This window comes from Haematobia irritans, chromosome 1 (genome assembly GCF_050003625.1).
Source record: "Haematobia irritans isolate KBUSLIRL chromosome 1, ASM5000362v1, whole genome shotgun sequence".
Taxonomy (NCBI): Eukaryota; Metazoa; Arthropoda; class Insecta; order Diptera; family Muscidae; genus Haematobia; species Haematobia irritans.
The window spans coordinates 261,005,368-261,030,096 of NC_134397.1; the positions used below are offsets into that span (position 1 = coordinate 261,005,368).

The following is a 24,729-nucleotide window of genomic DNA, read 5'->3' on the forward strand; positions in this document are numbered from 1 at the left end:
ATAATTATGAACCGATATGGACCAATTTTGCATGATTGTTAGAGACCATATACTAACACCACGTACCAAATTTCAACCGGATCGGATGAATTTTGCTCCTCTAAGAGGCTCCGGAGTTCAAATCTGGGGATCGCTTTATATGGGGGCTATATATAATTATGGACCGATATGGACCAATTTTTGCATGGTTGTTAGAGACTATATACTAACACCATGTACTAAATTTCAGCCGGATCGGATGAAAATTGTTTCTCTTAGAGGCTGTGCAAGCCATATCGGGGGATCGGTTTATATGGGGGCTATATATAATTATGGACCGATGTGGACCAATTTTTGCATGGTTGTTAGAGACCATATACTTACACCATGTACCAAATTTCAGCCGGATCGGATGAAATTTGCCTCTCTTAGAGGCCTCGCAAGCCAAATTTGGGGGTCCGTTTATATGGGGGCTATACGTAAAAGAGGACCGATATGGCCCATTTGCAATACCATCCGACCTACATCAATAACAACTACTTGTGCCAAGTTTCAAGTCGATAGCTTCTTCCGTTCGGAAATTAGCGTGATTTCAACAGACGGACGGACGAACATGCTCAGATCGACTCAGAATTTCACCACGACCCAGAATATATATACTTTATGGGGTCTTAGAGCAATATTTCGATGTGTTACAAACGGAATGACAAAGTTAATATACCCCCCATCCTATGGAAGAGGGTATACAAAATAAAATTTCTTATTAAAAACATGCGAAAAAATGAGTTTTAAAAAATTAAATCAAAACAACTTCTTGAGTAGTTAAAATACAGAAAATCTTTGTGAGGGCATTTTTGGAAGTGTTTTTTGAAGTTGTGCACTTAGAAGAACTTCCATTTTTTTTGCTGGAAGCGTAGGAAATTAAATCTGGGTATCGGTTTATATGGGGGCTATATATAATTATGGACCGTGGTTGCGTGGTTGTTGAAGGTCATACCAAGTAACAAGTTTCAATCGGTTCGGATAAATTTGTACCTCCAAATTGGTCTGCAAATTAAATCTGGACATCCATTCTAGAGCGCTAGATTAGGTGGCAGCCCGATGTATCAGGCTCACTTAGACTATTCAGTCCATTGTGATACCACATTGGTGAACTTTCCTCTTATCACTGAGTGCTGCCCGATTCCATGTTAAGCTCAATGACAAGGGACCTCCATTTTATAGCCGAGTCCGAACGGCATTCCACATTGCAGTGAAACCACTAAGAGAAGCTTTGAAACACTCAGAAATGTCACCAGCATTACTGAGGTGGGGTAACCCACCGCTGAAAAACTTTTTGGTGTTCGGTCGAAGCAGGAATCGAACCCACAACCTTGTGTATACACGGCGGGCATGCTAACCATTGCACCACGGTGGTATATATATCCAACAAAATCGTTTGGAAGTTCTCCTAAACGTGTCGTGTCTTTAAAAGCACTTTCAAAAATGTCCTACGAAAGATGTTCTTCATTTTAACTACACAGGAAGTTCATTCAATTAATTTTTTTTTCTTATATTTAATGGGTTATTTTAACCATTTTTGTTTCAAATAGGGTTAAAACGGAGTAAGAATTAATAAAATGGTACAAATTTTGTCGAAAAAAAGGCTAAATGTTTTCTAGAAAAATTGCGAATTTTTGAAAATATTTGAGGTCAAACGTTTCAGACAAGCGTTAGGATGCATTAAAAATCATAAAAAAATTGACAAATTATTTACTTGGCAAAATATCACAACATTTTTTAATTCACATCCAAAACACTGAATTCGGCTCACACCTTAAGAAGTAATGCAAATTCAGTGCAACGGCTGTTGAAATGGAGGGCATCCATCATATGACAAATCCATGTTAAATGCATCGCTTCTGCGCCAATTTTTACGGATGCAAAAAAGAACATTTTTTTGATGCGCATTTTTTGCTGGGCAATTATGGACTGATATGAACCAACTTTTGCGTGGATGTTAGAGGCCATATAGTAACACAACGTATCAAATTTCAACCGGAGCTAATGTAATTTGGTTAGTATGGAGGCTATACGTACTAGTTTCCTGGAGAAAATATTGTCAAAATGTTATTTCTACAGAAAATTTTGTCAAAATGTTATTTTTACAGAAAATTTTTTTATTTTTATAAGAAAAATTTTATTCCTAGGGAACATTTTCTCACCATTTTATTCATTTTTTATCTTATCAAAATTTTATTTCAAAAGAAAATTTTATCAATTTTTTTCTAGGAAAAATTACTAGCGAATATGTTACCAAAATTTTAATCCTAAAGAAAATTTTGTCAAAATTTAATTCCTAGAGAAAATTTTAATAAAGTTTTAATACTAGAAAAAATTTTGTCAAAATTTTATTCCTAGAGAAAATTTTGTCAAAAGCTTTTTTTTTAGAAAACATTTTATTTCTATAGAAATTTTTATCAAAATTTTGTTTCTTTACAAAATTTTGTCAAAGTTTTATTTCTATAGACATTTTTGTCATAATTTTATTTCTATAGAGAAATTTGCCAAAATTTTATTTCTATAGAAATTTTTGTCAAAATTTTATTTTTATAAATATTTTGTCGAAATTTTATTCCTAGGGATAATTTTGTCAAAATTTTATTTCTATAGAAAATTTAGTCAAAATTTTATATGTCTAGAAAATTCAGTGAAAATTGTATTCCTAGGAAAAACTTCATCATAATTTTATTCCTAGAGAAAGTTTTATCAAAATTTTTTTCCTAAAGAAAATGTCAAAATTTTTTTCCTGCGGAAAATTTTATCAAAATTGTTTCGTGTAGAACATGTTGTCAACATTTTATTTCTAGAGGAAATTTTTTCAAAATTTTATTCCTAGAGAAAATTTTGTCAAAACTTTATTCCTAGAAAAAATTTTGTCAAAATTTTATTGTTAGAAATAATTTTGCCAAAATTTTATTCTTAGAAAAAAAAATTTAACCAAAATTTTATTCTTAGAGGAAATGGTGTTAAAATTGTATTTATATAGAAATTTAATCAAAATTTTATTTCTTGAGGAAATTTTGTCAAAATTTTATTTCTAAAGAAAATGCTGTAGAAATTTTATTCCTAGGGAAAATTTTATCAAAATTTTATTTCTATCAAAAATATTGTCAACAATTTAATCCAAGGGATTTTTTTTTAATTTATTTCTAGGGAAAATTTGTCAAAATTTTATTTCTACAGAGAATTTTATAAAGATTTAATTTTTGACGAAAATGTTGTCAAAATTTTATTCCCATTGAAAATTTGCCAAAAAATTTATTCCTAGGAAAATCTTTATCGAAATTTTATTCCTAGAAAAAGTTTTATAAAAAAATTTCCCCCAAAAAAAATGGTATCAAAATTTTTTTCCTAAAGAAAATTTTGTCGAAATTTTATTCCTACGGAAAATTTTATCAAAATTATTTCGTATAGAAAATGTTGTCAACATTTTATTTCTAGAGGAAATTTTTTCAAAATTTTATTCCTAGAGAAAAATTTGTCAAAACTTTATTTCTAGAAAAATTTTTTACAAAATTTAATTCTTAAAAATTTTTTGACAAAATTTAATTCTTAAAAAATATTTGACAAAATTTTATTCTTAGAAATAATTTTGCCAAAATTTTATTATTAGAAAAAATATTTGCCAAAAGTTTATTCCCAGAGGAAATGGTGTTAAAATTTTATTTCTATAGAAATTTTATCAAAATTTTATTACTAGAGAAAATTTTATCAAAATTTTATTTCTAGAGGAAATTTTGTCAAAATTTTATTTCTACAGAAAATTTTATCAAAAATTTAATTTTTGTAGAAAATGTTGTCAAAATTTTACTCCCATTGAAAATTTTGCCTAACATTTTATTCCTAGAAAAATTTGGTCAAAATTTTATTTTTATAGAAAATTTTATAAAATTTTTTTTTCTACAGAAAATGTTGTCAAAAATTTCATTCCTAGAGAAAATGTCAAAATTTTCAACCGGATTTTGTCAAAATTTTATTCCTAGGGAACATTTTGCCAAAATTTTATACTTAGAATTTTTTTTTAATTTTATTCCTAACGAAGATTTTTTCAAAATTTTATTTTTATTTGATAATTTTGTGAAATTTTATTCCTATCAACATTTTGGTCCTAGGGAAAATTTTATAAAAATTTGATTTCTGGAGAAAATGTTTTCAAAATTTTATTCCTAGAAAAAATATTGTCAATGTTTTATTCCTAAAGAAGATGCTGTCAACATTTTATTCCTAAGGATTTTTTTTAATTTTATTTCTAAAGGAAATTTGGGAACCACCGTGGTGCAATGGCTAGCATGCCCGCCTTGCATACACTAGGTCGTGGGTTCGATTCCTGCTTCGACCGAACACCAAAAAGTTTTTCAGCGGTGGATTATCCCACCTCAGTAATGCTGGTGACATTTCTGAGGGTTTCAAAGCTTCTCTACGTGGCTTCACTGCAATGTGGAACGCCGTTCGGATTCGGCTATAAAAAGGAGGTCCCTTGTCATTGAGCTTAACATGGAATCGGGCAGCACTCAGTGATAAGAGAGAAGTTCACCAATGTGGTATCACAATAGACTGAATAGTCTAAGTGAGTCTGATACAACGGGCTGCCACCTAACCTAACCTAACGTAGAGGAAATTTTGTCGAAATTTAATTTCTAGAAAAAAAATTTTCAAAATTTTATTGCTAGGGTAAATTTTACAAAATTTTAATACCTTGTAAATTATTTTTACAATGTTTTTCTTAGAAAAAATGTTATCAAAATTTTATTCCTAGAGCAAATGTTTTCAAATTTTATTTCTAGAGGAAATTTTGTCGAAATTTTATTTCTAGAAAAAAATTTGTCAAAATTTTTTTGCTATGGAAAATTTTACAAAATTTTTTTCCCTGAGAAAATTTTTTTAAATTTTTTTCCCTAGAGATATTATTTCTACAGAAAATGTTATCAAAATGTTTTTCTTAGAGCAAATGTTGTCAAAATATTATTCCTAGAGCCAATGTTTTCAAATTTTATTTCTAGAGGAAATTTTGTCAACATTTGATTTCTAAAGAAAATTTTGTCAAAAATTTTTTTTTAATGAAAATTTTGTCAAAATTTTTTGTGGACACTTTTATCGAAATTTTATTTCTAGGGAAAATTTTATTCCTAGAGAAAATTTGTCAAAATTTTATTCTCAGCGAAAATGTTGTCAAAATTTTACTTCTATAGAAAATTTTGTCCAAATTATATTATTATATAAAAATCTATATTTTTATATTATTATATAAAAATGTTATTTCTAGAGGAAATATAGTCAACATTTTATTTATAAAGAAAATTTTGTCAATTTTTTTTTTTTAATGAAAATTTTGTCAAAATTTTTTGTGGACACTTTTGTCGAAATTTTATTTCTAGGGAAAATTTTATTCCTAGAGAAAATTTGTCAATATTTTATTCTCATCGCAAATGTTGTCAAAATATTATTTCTATAGAAAATTTTGTCCAAATTATATTATTATATATAAATCTACCAAATAGTAAAAATCTACCATTTTTGATAAAATTCTACCAACTGTGGCAACCGTGAAAGCACATATCATGTATATAAAGCTCTTGCATTTTGAGCAAAAACAGTTGGATACCATCTCACGGTATCCAAAGCTCACCATTCACAGTTACATTACGATTCGCATCATCTTTGATGTAGTACGGTCCAAACGGACATCGCTTTATACGCTCGCAAATCAATAATGCGAAGTGCTACAAACTTATTGCAACCACTCCATCAACTATCATACAAAGCTTGACAAGTTTTAAAATAAATTTTAAGTCAATGACGTTTTATCTTCAAACAATACCATACATTGCTAAGAAATTTCCGTTTCCTGGTTGCTTGCATTTTCGTTCACATATGAAGGGGATTTTAAAGAAAGTCATACCATACCATTATAAACCAATACACTATACATTTTGAAGGGGATAAATGTTTCTCATGCTTTGCCGTTTTCTTGGAACTATAGCAAATCTTTTAAACTCCACATCACGATCCATTCGTGAGTAAACTGACATACCAACGGAAAATCCACTACTCCCACATCATGGAATTCATTCAGAAAACTTAAATGTCACAAAGCAATCAACTCTTGCAATTTGTTGTATAAAAGCCAACAAAACATTTCCTTTATCCCCAAAGAAGTGTGATACTAGAAAGTCATTGAAAAATGCCATGGAAATCCTAGTATCCTTGGATATTTGTTTTCATTTTTTTCTTTGTTGGTGGGAGTATATGTGATATTTTTAAAAACCGTGGAGGATGTCTTGATGTCAATGGGGCATTTCCGCTAAGTGTATACGCAGACAGGGATATAAAAACGGTGGGAAATAACAATATCAAATGAATGGAGAAACATCTAAAAACTACTCTAAATTGCAGCATGTTACTACTCATATACCCACCCCTCCGGAAATTAAATCATTGAAATCCAGTTGGAAAAATTATTTAATCAAGATTGGACTAATATTAGGCGGTGCAGAATGTAATATACCCCAAACTATGTTGGAGACCTATGTTTTCGATAACATCTCAAATCCTCCAGATTTCTTGATAGCTATACTCTTATATTCCCATTTACATATAATGAAATTTGAAACGATTTCGAAAAAATTTTGTACAGGATGGATTTTCCAATTTGGCCCCTTTTATGGGTCCAAAGTACACACAGAGAAGGAATATAACCACCTCATAGAGCAAACTGTTATTTTTGGATGACGAACATGGAGCGACCATCGGCCTTTACCATTGGGGCCCTTGGTTGCTGGCGCACGGTTCCCACTCGTTCCAAAACAAATCTACCAAATTTTTATGAAAATTCTAACACAAATATACCAAATTAAAAAAATAAACTTATTTTGAAGTTTTTATCAAACTTTTTATCTCCAAAAAATTTTGCCAAAAATTCACTTCTGTTTTTTGCCAAAACTTCATTTCTGTAGAATATTTTGTCGAACTTTTAGTTCTATAGAAATTTTTGTGAAAATTTTATTTCTATAGAAAATGTCAAAATTTTATTTATATACAAAATTTTTTAAAAATATTTTTTCTATAGAAAATTTTGTCAAAATTGTATTCTTATAGAAAATTTTGTCAAAATTTTATTTCTATAGAAAATTTTGTCAAAATTTTATTTCTTTAGAAAAATTTGTCAAAATTTTATTTCTTTAGAAAAATTTGTCAAAATTTTATTTCTATAGAAAATTTTGTCAAAATCTTATTTCTACAGAAAATTTTGTCAGCATTTTATTTCTACCGAAAATTTCATCAAAATTTTATTCCTTTAGAAAATTTTGTCAAAATATTATTCCAATAAAAATGTTTGAAAAACATTTATTCCTATAGAAAATTTTGTCAAAATCTTATTTTTACAGAAAATTTTGACAAAATTTTATTTCAATTTTGGGATTATTTGTTTGGCTTGAGGTCATGGACTAATGAAAAATGCTGGTGTTAATGTTTTTCATTACTTTTTATTGAAATATTGCTATTCTCGGATATTTCGATACACCATCGGTGATCATCTTCAGCGAGATATTATCTATAAATTGTAATAATTTAAATATTTTACAATATTAACTTTAACAACGTTTTGAAACAAAAATATAACATTAATTATATTTACATTTTATAAAGTAATAGAATTTCTCCTTACAATGCTCATATCTAACTGATTTATTATCTTAATTGTGTTTGCAAATTTTGTATTAGATTTCTGTAAAAAATTTAATTTCTGTAGAAAATTTTGTCCAAATTTTATTTCTATAGAAAATTGTGTCAATTTTTTTTTTCTATAGAAATTTTTGTGAAAATTTTATTTCTAAAGAAAATTTTATTCCAATAAAAAATTTTATTCCAATAAAAATGTTTGAAAAAAAAATATTTCTATAGAAAATTTTGTCAAAATGTTATTTCTATAGAAAAATTTGTCAAAATTTAATTTCTATAGCTAATTTTGACAAAAATTGTATTTTTATAGAAAATTTTGTCAAAATTTTATTTTTATAGAAAATTTTGTCAAAACTTTTATTTCTATAGAAAATTTTGCCAAAATTTTATTCCTATAGAAAATGTTGTCAAAATCTTATTTCTACAGAAAATTTTGTCAAAATTGTATTCCAATAAAAATGTTTGAAAAAAATTTATTTCTATAGAACATTTTATCAAAATTGTATTTCTATAGCAAATTTTGTCAAAATTTTATTTTTATAGAAAATTTTGTCAAAATTTTATTTTTATAGAAAATTTTGTCAAAATTTTATTTTTATAGAAAATTTTCTCACAATTTTATTTCTGCAGAAAATTTTGTCAAAAAATGTTTGAAAAAAAAAATTATTTCTGTAGAAAATATTTTCAAAATTTTATTTCTATAGAAATTTTGTGAAAATTGTGCACATTTTATTTCTATAGAAAATGTTGTCAAAATTGTATTTCTATACAATTTTCAAAATTTTATTTCTATAGAAAATTTTGTTAAAATTTTATTTCTATAGAATTTTTTTTACTAAATTTTATTTGTATAAAAAATGTTGTGAAAATGTTATTTCTATAGAAAATTTTGTATAAATTTTATTTCTATAGAAAAATTGATTTCTATAGAAAATTTTTTCAAAATTATATTTCTATAGAAAATTTTGTCAATATTTTATTTGGAGTCGTTGTCTGACTACGAAAAGAGTAAGACGTGTTGTGCGGTGATACGAGCAAATAGTTATTTTTGCATACTGAATCTAAACAAAAACAATTGTTAATAAACCAGTATTTTTGTTACGGACTCGATCAACAAACGATCATAGTCTACAGCGACTATTTACAACTTATGTGCATCAGTTGTTTGTGCAATTGATGCCCATTGTGGATCGCACACTCTAAGCACAAACAAAACCCTATAAAAAAAAATGTCAATGAGAGAACCCGACTTAAGTGCAAGCAGCAGCAATGAAGACGATGATGATGAGTGGCAGCAAGTGTCTGGTAAGAGAAAGAACTGTGGCTCCCCAAAATTATATCAACAAAAGAGAGCACATCATGATGATCAACCTGGATCATCAAATCGATTCATTACTCTTGCTAGTAATGTAAACGATGATGACAACTCTACAACACAAGAAAGTCAGCCGAAACCCCGTCCAATATTTATACCTAATGTAGAAAATATTTCCAAACTTGTAACTAGACTAAATAAGCTAATATCTCCCACTGAATTTAGTTATAAGAGTCTTAGAGACGGTCATGTTAGAGTTTCAATTAAAACGGTTGAGAACTATCGTACAGTAATAAAATATTTGGAAAAATCGGGAAAAAGCTATCACACCTTTCAATTAAAACCAGAACGTGCATTCAGAGTGGTGATTAAAGGTCTCCACCACTCAACGAACACTTCAGATATAAAGGCGTTTTTATTATCTCTAGGACACGATGTGCGAAGTGTTCGTAATGTCGTGAGCCGAGTTACAAAAGTCCCACTTCCAATGTTTTTTGTAGATTTGGATCCAAAACCGAACAATAAGGAAATATTTAATTTAAAATCACTTGACAATGCCATCATTCAAGTAGAAGCACCAATAAAATACGACGACATTGTCCAATGTTTTCGTTGTCAGGAATTCGGGCATACTAAATCCTACTGCAGGAAACCCTTTCGATGTGTCAACTGTGGTCTAGATCACCCTACTACTGAATGTAACAAGTCTCCAGAAGTTCCTCCGAAATGTGTTCATTGTTTGGAGAGTCACACTTCAAGTTACAAAGGTTGCAGATTCTATCAGAACTTATTAAATAAGAGAATAACACGAACATCCAGGCCAAACAATACACAGATTAACTTTGCTCCACTAAATAGGGCCGAACCTCAAAATACTATGTCGTACGCTCAAGCACTTCGAGGTACAGAAATCAACGAAAATTCTCTATTGCGTAAAATAGAATCCATGCTCGAAAAACAGATAGAAATGACGAATACCCTCATAAACATGATGTCTGTGTTAATAAGTAAAATATGAATTCCGACATCATAATTGTAGAGTGGAATGCTAATGGCATTTCTAATCATATCAATGAAATAGAAGTATTTTTAAGTATATATAATGTAGATATACTACTCATTTCTGAATCGCATCTCACAAGCAAATCGTATATTCATGTCAAAGGATTTGATCTGATAACTGCCAATCACCCTGATGATCGAGCCCATGGTGGAGCAGCCATACTTATTAAATCAAGAATAAAATATGAAATACTAGAAGAAATCTCTGAGATCCATATTCAAGCTGCGGGGGTTAAAATATATTGTGAGTACGGCGGCTTCGTTTCCATATATTCGGCTTACTTTCCTCCTCGATTCAATATTAGCAGTTCAACCTACGAAAACTTTTTCAAGAAGCTTGGAAATAAGTTCATTGTTGGAGGTGATTTCAATGCAAAGAATATCTGGTGGGGATCTAGGCTAAACAATCCTAAAGGCAAACAATTATTCGAATGTATTAGTAAAAATGATTTTAAAGTAATATCCACAGGAAGACCAACATACTGGCCTACTAATCCGGCAAAGATACCAGATCTGTTAGATTTCTTTGTTTTCCTTGGCATACCTCAAAATCTTCTTGACATCAGGTTCTGTGATGACCTTAGCTCCGATCATACGCCCATTATTTTAAACTTCAAGACCAACTCATCTTTAAAAGCCACAAACAGCAATACGTTTTCTTCCAAAACAAATATCGAAATCTTTCAAACTTGGATTGAATCTCATCTTAACCTTAATATTTCCCTTAAAACGGGTGCTGATATCGATGATGCAGTTGAATGTCTCGTGAAACTTATTCACGAAGCCACATTTCAATCTTCTCCGGGAGAAATAACAAAACAAAAATCTAACTTTTATTTAACACAAGAGATAAGAAATCTTGTAAAGGAGAAAAGAAGGCTAAGAAAAAGATGGCAAAGGACGCGGCTCCCTATTGATAAAACCAACTTTAACCGAGCAGTTCAATACCTTAGAAAAAGGATGAAACAAACCAAAAATGATGGCATTGGACAATACTTACAAAATTTGAGCCCTTCGAAATCCAATGAACATAGCTTATACAAAGCAACCAAATATTTAAAAAGACCTCGAAAACGTATAACGCCAATAAAAAAGGCCGATGGAACTTGGTGCAGATCTGACAAAACAGTGGCTGAGGCCTACAAAGTCTATCTAGAAGATATTTTCACACCATTCACTACCTGTGCCAATGACGATATGAATAAGATTCTAGACTTCATTGATAGTCCTTGTCAAATGGATTTACCAATTAAAGCGTTTTCAGTCCAAGAAGTTCGAGAAGAAATAAAGAAGTTAAATAACAAAAAATCACCTGGGTATGACAACATATCTGCCAAAGCGTTAAAAAGTTTGCCCAAAAAAGGACACATTTTTCTTACAACGTTGTTTAATTCAATAATAAGATTATCATATTTCCCTTCACAGTGGAAGCATGCCAATATTATTATGGTTCTAAAGCCAAGGAAACCTGAAAATCTGTTAAGTTCTTACCGACCTATAATCTTGTTATCCATTCTCTCAAAAATATTCGAGAAGCTTTTTCTAAAGAGACTGATCCCAATACTTGACAAGAGAAATATAATTCCCGAACATCAGTTTGGATTTAGGAACAAACATAGTACTCCGGAGCAATGTCACAGAATTGTTAATGTTATACGTGATTCTCTCGAAAGAAAACTGTTCTGTTCAGCTGTGTTTTTAGATATCAAACAAGCATTTGATCGGGTCTGGCACGAAGGGTTATTATTTAAAGTAAAAAATATTGTTCCAACGCCATATTAGTTACTTATTAAATCATACTTAAGTAATAGATCGTTTTTTGTATCTGTAAATGATGATCAATCAGAGATAGGAAGAATTGGATCAGGTGTACCCCAGGGTAGTGTAATGGCTCCTATTCTGTATAATATTTTCACTTCTGATATGCCCGTAAATAAGGATATTACTTTGGCCACCTATGCGGATGACACCGCTGTATTGTCATCAAGTTCTAATGAATTCGTAGCAGCTAGAGCAGTTCAGCGACAGTTAAACAATCTGCAGACTTGGTTTGCAAAGTGGAACATAAAAGTGAATCCAGAAAAATCTACCAATGTAACATTTACCCTAAGACATGAATTGCATAAGCCAATAACACTTAATGGAGTCCCTATTCCTAAGTCGAATAGTGTAAAATATCTCGGTCTTCATATGGACAAAAAACTTAATTGGAAAGAACATATTTTAAAGAAGAGAAAAGAAGTTGACATAAAGACTAAAAGGATGTTTTGGCTACTTGGACCAAACTCACAATTAAGCTTATATAATAAAGTCCTATTATATAAAACTGTTCTAAAACCTGTTTGGTCTTATGGGATAGAGCTGTGGGGAACTTCTAGTAACTCAAACATAGAAATTTTACAACGATATCAGTCAAAAATCTTAAAATTGTTGTCAAACGCTCCTTGGTTTGTAAAAAATAACTGTATACATAAAGATCTCAATATACCAAAAATAAAGGATGAAATTGTAAAGACTAGTACAAAATATCTCAATCGATTAAGTCACCACTCTAACGTACTGGCCATTACTCTTTTAGACGATACCAATGAAGTTAAGAGATTAAAACGAAAGCATATTTTAGACCTTCCCTACCTAAGATAAAATAATCACATAATCACATGAATAAATAAGTCCAAAATGAAATTTATTTACTTTGTTAAGTTCACTGGATCTTAACTTCTCTGTTAACTATTTTTAAGATACTCATTATTTATTATATTTGCTAATTATTTCTGTATGTAAATAGATTGCAAATAAAGGCAATAATAAAAAAAAAAAATATTTTATTTGTATAGAAAATTTTTATCAAAATTTTATTTCTATAGAAAATTTTGTCAAAATTTTATTTCTATAAAAAATTTTGTCAAAATTTTATTTCTATAAAAAATTTTGTCAAATTTTTATATCTACAGAAAATGTTCTCAAAATGTTATTCCAATAAAAATGTTTCAAAAAAAATTTGTCAAAATTTTATTTCTATAGCAAATTTTGTCAAAAATTGTATTTTTATAGAAAATTTTGTCAAAATTTTATTTTTATAGAAAATTTTGTCAAAATTTTATTTTTATAGAAAATTTTGTCAACATTTTATTTCTATAGAAAATTTTGTCAAAAATTTAATTTCTATAGAAAATTTTGTCAATATTTTATTTCTATAGAAAATTTTGTTCAAATTTTATTCTTATAGAAAATTTTGTCAAAATCTTATTTCTACAGAAAATTTTGGTAGCATTTTATTTCTACAGAAAATGTTGTCAAAATTTTATTCCAATAAAAATGTTTGAAACAAATTTATTTCTATAGAAAATTTTGTCAAAATTTTATTTCTATAGCAAATTTTGTCAAAATTTTATTTTTATTGAAAATTTTGTGAAAATTTTATTTTTATAGAAATTTTTTTCAAAATTTTATTTTTATAGAAAATTTTAATGAATTTTAACGTTTGTCTGAAACGTTTGTCCTCAATTTTTTTCAAAAAATAGCAATTTTTCTAGGATGTATTTAGATTTTTTATCGACAACATTTTAATAAAATGATTTATTTTATTAATTCTTACTCTGTTTTTAATTTATTTGAAACAAACAAGTTAAAACTAAATACTCAAACAAAAATATGAAAAAACGTGTTATAAAAATTTAATTAAAAGAACTTCTTTTGTAGTTAAAATAAAGAATATCTTTGGAAGAACATTTATGGAAGAGCTTTCAAAGTAGTGCCTTTAAAAGAAATTATAAGTTTTTTTTTTTTTTTTGCTGGTCATACAATGATATGGGTTATAAAATATATATACATTTCGTCTTGATTTATTATTGTCTTTTTTTTATTGCTCATTTTTTTACAGATTTCGTTTTGGCTTTAAAATGTTCTTTCGCTGGTGTCCTTTCGTGCATGTTGGAGCGGAAAGTCTCAATCGTCGCGATAATCTAACATCGCGTTATTCCTGTTCAGGCTCACCGGATCATAATAGAATCAAACGTAATGGTAAATGTTCCAAACTATGTATTAGCATGCAACCTCAAATTTTTAGTTTACCTACCGATTAAATTTAATGTTACTCAAATAAATATAGAATTACATTAAATTTATTTTATTTAAATGAAATTAAATCAAATTAAAAAATAATAAATAACATTTAATTAAATTCAATAAGCTGAGGAGAGCTTACGAATTCATTATTTATCATTTCCATTTTCTTCATTCAAAATATCTCCAATAGGCCACAAGTTACACAGTATTATATTCATACCCGTATGTCATCGTTATTGATTCATACTTATATGGACTCTTACCTTCCAAAGACCACAACATAAGTTGAACATTATTACATTGAAAAAAATATTGTTGTTATTATATAGATTTCTTTTGTCAAAATTTTATGTCTGTAGAAGATTTTGTCAAAATTTACTTCAATAGAAAATTTTGCCAATATTTTATTTCTATAGAAAATTTTATTTGACAAACATTCTTTTCCTCTGTTGGCTAAGCTACACTTGTAGTTTAGTCAATGCATGGTTTTAAGCTGAAATCAAAAAAACAACAACAAAATTTTATTTCTATAGAACATTTTGTCAAAATTTTATTTCTATAGAAAATTTTGTTAAAATTTCATTTCTATAGAAAATGTTAGCAAAATTTTATTTCTATAGAACATTTTCTAAAAATCCCAGCAAAAAAAGCGTCGCCAAAAAAGTAATGAAAATGTTATTTTTAGATCCGGAAGTGGTGCAAAATTGACGCAGAAGTGATGAATTTAACATGGGCTTTCAAAAATTCACAATTTTTTCAGATTAGATTTAGCATTTTTTTCGTCAAAATTTAAATGATTTGTACCATTTTATGAATTCTTACTCTGTTTTTAACCTATTTGTATTTTGACAAAATTTTCTATAGAAATACAATTTTGACAATAATAAATTGAAATAAAATTTGATAAAATTCTCTATAGAAATAAAATATTGACATAATTTTCTATAGAAATAAAATATTGACAAAATTTTCTATAGAAATAAAAAAACTTGTAGTTTAGTCAATGTATGGCTTTAAGCTGAAATAAAAAAAAAACAACAACAATGCTTAAAGAACAAAAAGGAATAAAATTTTGACAAAATTTTCTATAGGAATAAAATATTGACAAAATTTTCTGTAGAAATAAATTTTCTCAATATTTGTTATGTTTTTTTTTTTGTTGCAAAATTCAATCTAAATTTTTTTCTATAGAAAATATTGTCATAATTTTTATTTCTATAGAAAATTTTGTCAATATTTTATTTCTATAGAAAATTTGGTCGATATTTTATGTCTATAGAAAATTTTACCAAAATTTTATTTCTATAGAAAATTTTGTCAAAATTTTATTTCTATAAAAAATTTTGTCAAAATTTTATTTCTATAGACAATTTTGTCAAAATTTTATTTCTATAGAAAATTTTGTCAAAATTTTATTTCTATGGAAAATTTTGCTAAAATTTTATGTCTATAGAAGAATTTGTCAAAATTGTATTTCTATAGAAAATTTTGCCAAAATATTATTTTTTATAGAAAAATTTTCTCAAAATGGTTTCATATATAAAATTTTCTCAATATTTTTTTCTATAGAAAACTTGGTCAAAAATGTTTTCTATAGTATATTTTGTTTTTTTTTTTTTTTTGGGGCAAAACATAGTCCAAATTTTTTTTTATACAAAATAGTGTGAAATTTTTATTCCTATAGAAAATTTTGTCAATATTTTATTCCTATAGAAAATTTTATCAAAATTTTATTTCTATTGAAAAGTTTGGCAAAATTTTATTTCTATAGAAAAATTGGCAAAATTTTATTTCTATGGAAAATTTTGCAAAAATTTTGTGTCTATAGAAGATTTTGTCAAAATTTTATTACTATAGAAAATTTTGTCTACTTTTTGTGACAAAATTTTGTAATTTTTTCGTACAGAAAATTTTGTCAATTTTTTTTTTCTATAGAAAATTTTGTCAAAATTTTATTTCTATGGAAAATTTTGCAAAAATTTTGTGTCTATAGAAGATTTTGTCAAAATTTTATTTCTATAGAAAATTTTGTCTACTTTTTGTGACAAAATTTTGTCATTTTTTTCGTACAGAAAATTTTGTCAATTTTTTTTCTATAGAAAATTTTGTCAAAATTTTTTTCTAAGAAAATTTTGTCAATTTTTATACCCTTCACCACTACTGTGGTACAGGGTATAATAAGTTTGTGCATTTGTATGTAACGCCAAGAAGGAAAAGTCTGAGACCCATTGTTTAGTATACCGATCGTCTTAGAATTAAATTCTGAGTCGATTTAGCGATGTCCGTCTGTCTGTCTGTCTGTTGATGTATTTTTGTGTGCAAAGTACAGCTCGCAGTTTTAGTCCGATTGTCCTGAAATTTGGTATAGGGTCCTGTTTCGGTTCAAAGACGATCCCTATTGAAATCGGTTCAGATTTAGATATAGCTGCCATATATATTTTTAACCGATCTGGTCATAATTGGCGTGTATATCAACCGATCTTCCTCAAATTCCGTACATCCGAATATTTTATGATTCTCGAAAAACTTGCAAAATATCAGCCAAATCGGTTCAGATTTAGATATAGCTCCCATATATAGCTTTCGCCCGATTCACACTCAAATGACCACAAAGGCCAATTTTTACCTCCGATTTAGTTGAAATCTTGCACAAGGAGTAGGATTAGCATTGTAGCTATGCGTGCCAAATTTGGTTGAAATCGGTTCAGATTTAGGTATAGCTCCCATATATAGCTTTCGCCCGATTTACACTCATATGACAACAGAGGCCAATTTTTAACTCCGATTTAGTTGAAATTTTGCACAGGGAGTAGAATTAGCATTGTAGCTATACGTGCCAAATTTGGTTGAAATCGGTTCAGATTTAGATATATCTCCCATATATAGCTTTCGCCCGATTTACACTCATATGAGCACAGAGGCCAATTTTTAACTCCGATTTAGTTGAAATTTTGCACAGGGAGTAGAATTAGCAATGTAGCTATGCGTGCCAAATGTGGTTGGAATCGGTTCAGATTTAGATATAGCTTTCGCCCGATTTACACTCAAATGACCGCAGAGGTCAATTTTTTGCTCCGATTTAGTTGAAATTTTGCACAGGGAGTAGAATTAGCCTTGTAGCTATGCGTGCCAAATTTGGTTGACATCGGTTCAGATTTAGATATAGCTCCCATATATATGTTTTTCTGATTTCGACAAAAATGGTCAAAATACCAACATTTTCCTTGTAAAATCGCCACTGCTTAGTCGAAAAGTTGTAAAAACGACTCTAATTTTCCTAAACTTCTAATACATATATATCGAGCGATAAATCATAAATAAATTTTTGCGAAATTTCCTTAAAATTGCTTCAGATTTAAACGTTTCCCATATTTTTTTACTAAAATTGTGTTCCAACCTAGTGCATTAGCCAACTTAAATTTTGAGTCTATAGATTTTGTAAAAGTCTATCAAACTACGTCCAAATCGAGTGATATTTAAATGTATGTATTTGGGACAAACCTTTATATATAGCACCCAACACATTTGACGGATGTGATATGGTATCGAAAATTTAGATTTACAAAATATAGTCGGCACCGTCCGACTTTAGACTTTCCTTACTTGTTTTCCTATAGGAAATAAAATGTTGTCAATTTTTTTTTCTAAACAAAATTTTATCAAAATTGTGTTTCTATAAAAATTGAAGTATATATTAGTTGGAAAGGAATACGTTTCTAAATTCGATGATTTTTTGTATAGCTAATACAAATGTAAAACGTATTCAGAAGTTAGAGATGTTTTTCAAGATTTTATTTTAAACTTTATTTTATTATAAGAGTTCATACGGCCTGTTAACTGATCGCACGTATTTCTATTCGCTCCAACAAAAACTTGAATAAACACTTACTTACGCCATTATACAGTGCCTGTTGCAGTTTACTGGCTTAATTTTCTCAAGAGGAAGCCGCTATAATTGCTGTGTGCAGTCCATCGTTGTTATTATTGGCAAGTTTTGGTATTAAAAAATTATAATTATATTTTTGCAACTTTTCATCGTTGGAAAAATCCTGGAATTTTGCTATTTTGATGTTAACCGATTGATGTTTATCACTGGTAATAAACAAAAACAGCTGATACGTTTGACAATTTGATTGTATGTTGAGTTTAATTTCTCACCACACATTTTCACCACACTCACGTTTTAAAAATCCGCCTAAGGGTATACTTTAAAAACTGTGAATAATCATTATATCATAATTCACAATCATCATTTATTCACTTACAAAATCTGAAGCACTGATAATATACACCATTTACCTATACACTATTAAAAACCATATAATCCAATATGATTTGTGAGAAATCCAATTGCGCAGTAAAGAAAACTGAGGAACCTGTTGTTACTTGTTGGTTGTGTCATTCATCATATCATGCTAAATGTGTAGAGCTGGCGGCTCGTACTGCCGACAATTTGCGTGAAGATAAAGGTTTACGATGGTGCTGTAAAAATTGCAAAATATATGATGTGGAATTTTATGCTTTTTTCAAAAATACCCGTGCGGATTTTGAACTGATCAATAAAGATCTCACTGCATTAACCGAAAAATTCGCAAAATATAAAACGGTTTTTGAGAATGCATCATGCTTGGAAAAATTTCTGCAGTCTCCCATAGATTCATTGCGTAAGCGGAAAAAAACATCCAATAATATAAATACAGAAGTTGTGTCTAATCTTAATACTAATTCTGACACTAACTTAGCACCATTCCAGTTATTCAGTCCCCAAATGCAACCAAATTTATCTATACCAATCCTATCTCAAACATCAAATCCTTCTACGAGCAATGCAGCAATTTCCCAAATTTAACTGTTTCAAATGCATCATTAAATACTACTACGCCATCTACATCGAATAGATTTCGTACTACGTTAACTTCACCTTTACCTAATATTCCCCCAAAACCATTACAAGTGGTACCTTCCAAGAAAACTGTGTTTGCAGCAAAATTTGCCGCGGAAACGACTATCGAGGATATTTCCTTTTATATAAAATCGAAGCTACAAGCTGATATCGAACTGAGTGTCTTCAAGTTTAAATATCGCGAAAGGAGAAGCAAAGCATCATTTAAGATCATCGTTCCAGAGGACATTTTTGATAGAGTGGTTAATCCAGAATTTTGGCCACAGAATGCTCTAATTAAGGAATATCTATATAAAGAATCTCCAATTACAGATATTGTATATTTACCAAACAGTTCACAAAATGTTCCAAAAAACTAATTAATACTTCCGATAAGAACATTTCTATAGTATATCAAAATGTAAGAGGTTTAAATACCAAAATTTCTACTCTTTACTCAGACAGTTTTGGTTTCGATTTTCATATAATTGCATTTACTGAAACATGGCTTCAACCAAATGTTTATGATATGGAAATATTATGTTCAAAATACAGAATTTATAGACGCGACCGTGAAAGTAATGTAAGGAAAACAGGTGGTGGAATACTGATAGCAGTATCCACTGAAATTCCTTCTGAACAGATTCTGATTCAACATCTTAACGGTATTGAAATAGTTATGGTCAAAGTACTCTTCAGGAACATGTCTTTTTTAATTTCTTGTTCTTACATTCCACCTTCATCAGACGATGAAACTTATGCCCGTCACGTTTCGGCAATTTCATCCGCATTTCAATATTTATCAGCATCTGATACTTTAATAGTTTTAGGCGATTTCAATATACCTTCGGTCTCCTGGTTACATTCTTCTGAATCTAACAGCTTAATTCCTATAATCTCAAATAATAATATTTCTAATAACTTTCTTAATTCATTACTAAATCTTGGCATTTTTCAAATAAATAATATATTTAATTCACATGGCAAACTACTCGATCTAGTTTTTGTTAATGATACATCTAACATTCGTTTAGAATCGTTTCATGCTTTAACAAAACCGGAAGATCGATATCACCCTACTCTAATAATACATGTCGCTGCCCCAAATTCTCTGCCATCTAGAATCACTGGATCAAAGAAAGAGTATTGTGTTGCTAAAACCAATTATAATATGCTTAATTCATTACTTTCTGCCATAGTTTGGGACGATATTCTTGACTCTGGCAATATTACTGAATTATCGAACCGGTTTTATTCAGTTCTTCAAGATTGCATATCTAAATCAGTGCCACGATTTACTGTGGACAACAATTCGGGACCACCTTGGAAGACCAGGGTCTTAATGAGACTAAAGAATAGAAAGAACAAAATGTTCAGAAAATTCAAGAAATCAGGTTCATCTCTTGATTTTTCAAACTATTCAATAGCCCGTTCTAAATACAATCTGGAGAACAAACTGGCTCATCGAAACTATTTAAGTAGTATGAAGGAGCAACTTAGAGTTGACCCTAAGTCTTTCTATAAATTTGTGAATTCAAAACGTCAATCTAATACCCAACCGACATATCTTAAATATCAGTCACTAACCGCTGATAATGATATGGACATTTCGGATTTATTCGCAGAATTCTTTGCTACGACTTATTCAGATAGATCATATGATTGTAGTAACACATACCCGTTTATAACTAGGAGTTTTGATCGAATCGATTTCTCCTACGTTCATGAAACTACCGTTTTAGATAACTTGAGGACTCTTAAGTCTTCATATAATGCTGGCCCCGATGGTATTCCGTCTTGTATCTTGAAACTGTGTGCTGATAAACTTTCATATCCTCTATCATTATTGTTTAATAGTTCATTAAAGTCAGGAGTTCTTCCAGATATATGGAAACGATCTTATATTATCCCTTTGTACAAATCAGGTGACCGAAACGACGTATGCAATTATCGAGGTATCTCAAATCTTAGCGCTATCCCTAAGTTGATGGAGAAGATATTAACTAATTCTATAACCCACCAGATTTCATCATTATTATCTACAAGCCAACATGGTTTTAGAAGGAAAAGATCGACTATAACAAACCTTTTAGAATTTACTTGCTTGGTAAACGATGCTTTTAGAAATCGCTTGCAAACTGATACTATCTACACTGATTTCAGTAAAGCATTCGACAAAGTTAATCATGCTCTCCTTCTACGGAAGTTAGATATGATTGGCTTCAGCAATTCTTTATTGAAATGGTTTCAATCGTATTTAATCGGTCGGACACAATGTGTTAAGTTCGGCAATGCGACATCAAGATATGTCTCCGTTACGTCGGGTGTTCCCCAGGGCTGTCATCTCGGGCCAGTTTTTATTCTGTTTATTTATTAATGATTTACCATCGATTATAAAATATTCTAATATACTTATGTTCGCTGATGATGTAAAATTATTTCGATCATTTAATGATCCCGTCGATCAATATTATCTACAGATTGATCTTGATAGCTTCTCCAATTGGTGTGAATTGAACTTAATGGAGTTAAATACCTCGAAATGTAAGTTAATGCGCTTCTCGAGAGGCACTGTATATGATTCAAGTTATATTATCGGTTCTACCAGGCTGGAGGCGGTTGATTCTTTCAAGGATCTTGGATTGTTAATGGATCAGCGTCTGAACTTCCGTCAACACATTTCTATGGCCATTAGTAAAGCATATGTTACTCTAGGTTTTATGAAACGATGGAGTAAGGAGTTTAGAGATTATTCAGTTACTAAGATATTATACACTACATTAGTACGAAGCCATCTTGAGTATGGTTCCATAATTTGGGATCCATATTACACCATCCACTCGGACAAGATAGAATCTGTGCAGAAGCAATTTCTTTTATTCTGCCTACGACACAGAGGCTGGGATCCCCAGTCTTTACCATCATATGAATTTCGTTTGAATCTTATAAAATTACCCTCATTGTCAAGTCGCAGGACAATGTTAAATATCTGTTATATAATGAATATAATTCAAGGTGAGATTGAATCAGAGTTTCTTCTCAACAGGCTTGCTTTCAATATACCTATTAGGCCCACGAGGAATTTTGAACCATTAAAAATTCTATATCATAGAACAAACTTTGCAAATAATGATCCTTTTCGAAGATTATGCGCGCAATTCAACAAATATTATAACCTTATAGATCTGTCTGAGAATCGAGTAACATTAAAGAGAAACATTATCTTGCATTTGAACAGATAAATTATTTGTACATATTAGTCTGTAAGGATTTTGTATCTATAGACGTAATAAAATAAAAATAAAAAAAAAAAAAAAAAAACTTGGCATAATTGACTACATGAAGTAAAACCTAACCTAAATTTGCAAATTTTTTTGTTTTTTGTGGTTAACACGTTTTTTTTTCTTCAGTGTATGTTTATTCATATCAGTATGCTATCATTACAAAATTTTATATATGGACTTATATGGACTTTTGCCTTTGAGACTTAAAATAAATCATTTTCTTGTATTAATTTTAGATACTCAACGCTCATTTCTTTACACGTGTCCAGCCTCACCTAAAAGTCGTCGTATTTCCCATTGTGGTAAGTTTAAATATTAATCAAAATATCTTTTCTTTATCTTTTGTCAAAATGAATGGCCTCAATGACTCTTTAAATAATCATTCTTACGATTGATGTTGCATTCCGCCCTAATATTCATTTATGAGTCAAATATGAGTATTTTTCATAGAGAAAGTGTGCCCACAAAATGATTTGCTTCAATGACTCTTTAAATAATCATTTTTTTTTTTGATTGATATTGTACTCCGTCTTAATATTCATTTATAAGTCTTTACATGTAATGTTTTTATACCCTCCACCATAGGATGGGGGTATATTAACTTTGTCATTCCGTTTGTAACACATCGAAATATTGCTCTAAGACCCCATAAAGTATATATATTCTGGGTCGTGGTGAAATTCTGAGTCGATCTGTCCGGCTGTCCGTCCGTCTGTGGAAATCACGCTAACTTCCGAACGAAACTAGCTATCGACTTGAAACTTGGCACAAGTAGTTGTTATTGATGTAGGTCGGATGGTATTGAAAATGGGCCATATCGGCCCACGTTTACGTATAGCCCCCATATAAACCGATCCCCAAATTTGGCTTGCGGAGCCTTCCGGAGCAGCAAAATTCATCCGATCCGGTTGAAATTTGGTACGTGGTCTAAGTATACGGTCTCTAACAACCATGCAAAAATTGGTCCATATCGGTCCATAATTATATATAGCCCCCATATAAACCGATCCCCAGATTTGACCTCCGGAGCCTCTTGGAGGGGCAAAATTCATCCGATCCGGTTGAAATTTGGTACCTGATGTTAGTATACGGTCTCTAATAACCATGCAAAAATTGGTCCATATCGGTCCATAAATATATATAGCTCCCATATAAACCGATCCCCAGATTTGACCTCCGGAGCCTCTTGGAGGAGCAAACTTCATCCTACCCGATTGAAATTTGGTACGTGGTGTTAGTATATGGTCTCTAACAACCATGCAAAAACTGGTCCATATCGGTCCATAATTATATATAGCTCCCATATAAACCGATCCCCAGATTTGACCTCCGGAGCCTCTTGGAGGGGCAAAATTCATCCGATCCGTTTGAAATTGGGTACCTGATGTTAGTATACGGTCTCTAACAAGCATGCAAAAATTGGTCCATATCGGTCCATAATTATATATAGCTCCCATATAAACCAATCCCCAGATTTGAACTCTGGAGCCTCTTGGATGAGCAAAATTCATCCGATCCAATTGAAATTTAGTACGTGGTGTTAGTATATGGTCTCTAACAACCATGCAAAAATTGGTCCATATCGGTCCATAATTATATATAGCTCCCATATAAACCGATCCCCAGATTTGCCCTCCGGAGCCTCTTGGAGGAGCAAAAGTCATCCGATGCGGTTGAAATTTGGTGCATTTCGTTAGTATATGGCCTCTAACAGCCATGTAAAAATTGTCAAATTTTATTACTATAGAAAGTTTTGTCAAAATTTCATTTCTATAGAAAGTTTTGTAAAAAGTTTATTTCTATAGCAATGTTTGTCAACATTTTATTTCCATAGAAAATTTTGTCAAAATTTTATTTCTATAGAAAATGTTGTCAACATTTTATTTCTATAGACAATTTTGTCAACATTTGATTTCTATAGAAAATTTTGTCAAAATTTTATTGCTATAGAAAATTTTGTCAACATTTTACTTCCATAGAAAATTTTGTCAACATTTTATTTCTATAGAAAATTTTGTCAAGTTTTTATTTCTATAGAAAATTTTGTCAAAATTTTATTTCTATAGAAAATTTTGTCAAACTGAATTATATACGTATTTAATCGGCCTTTTTGACAGCCTTTAGTAGAAGTTCCTACGCAATCCATGGTGGAGGGTACATAAGATTCGGCCTGGCCGAACTTACGGCCGTATATACTTGTTTTATTTATTTTTATTATATAATATTTTGTATTATACAATATGAAAAAAAAACTTAGAGAAAAATGTTGTAATTTTTGGTTTTGTTCATGTCCATAAATTCTATTATAAATTATATGTTACGTTATATGTAAGTTAAATTAATATTTTTTGTGTTTTTGTTTTTAAATATATATTTATATGTTTTAAAACTATATGAAAAAAATTTAAGAAAATGTA

At 29.8% G+C, this 24,729-nt stretch overlaps 1 protein-coding gene across 1 annotated transcript in view; it reads left to right on the forward strand.

Annotated features, from left to right (window-relative positions):
* Positions 1 to 24,729, forward strand: part of TkR99D (Tachykinin-like receptor at 99D) — a 279,312-nt gene that overhangs the window by 248,791 nt on the left and 5,792 nt on the right. Inside the window, exons 8-9 of the mRNA XM_075291122.1 lie at positions 13,962 to 14,101; positions 22,549 to 22,614. Coding sequence (XP_075147237.1) covers positions 13,962 to 14,101; positions 22,549 to 22,614 — 206 coding nt within the window. The remainder of the gene's footprint in view (positions 1 to 13,961; positions 14,102 to 22,548; positions 22,615 to 24,729) is intronic.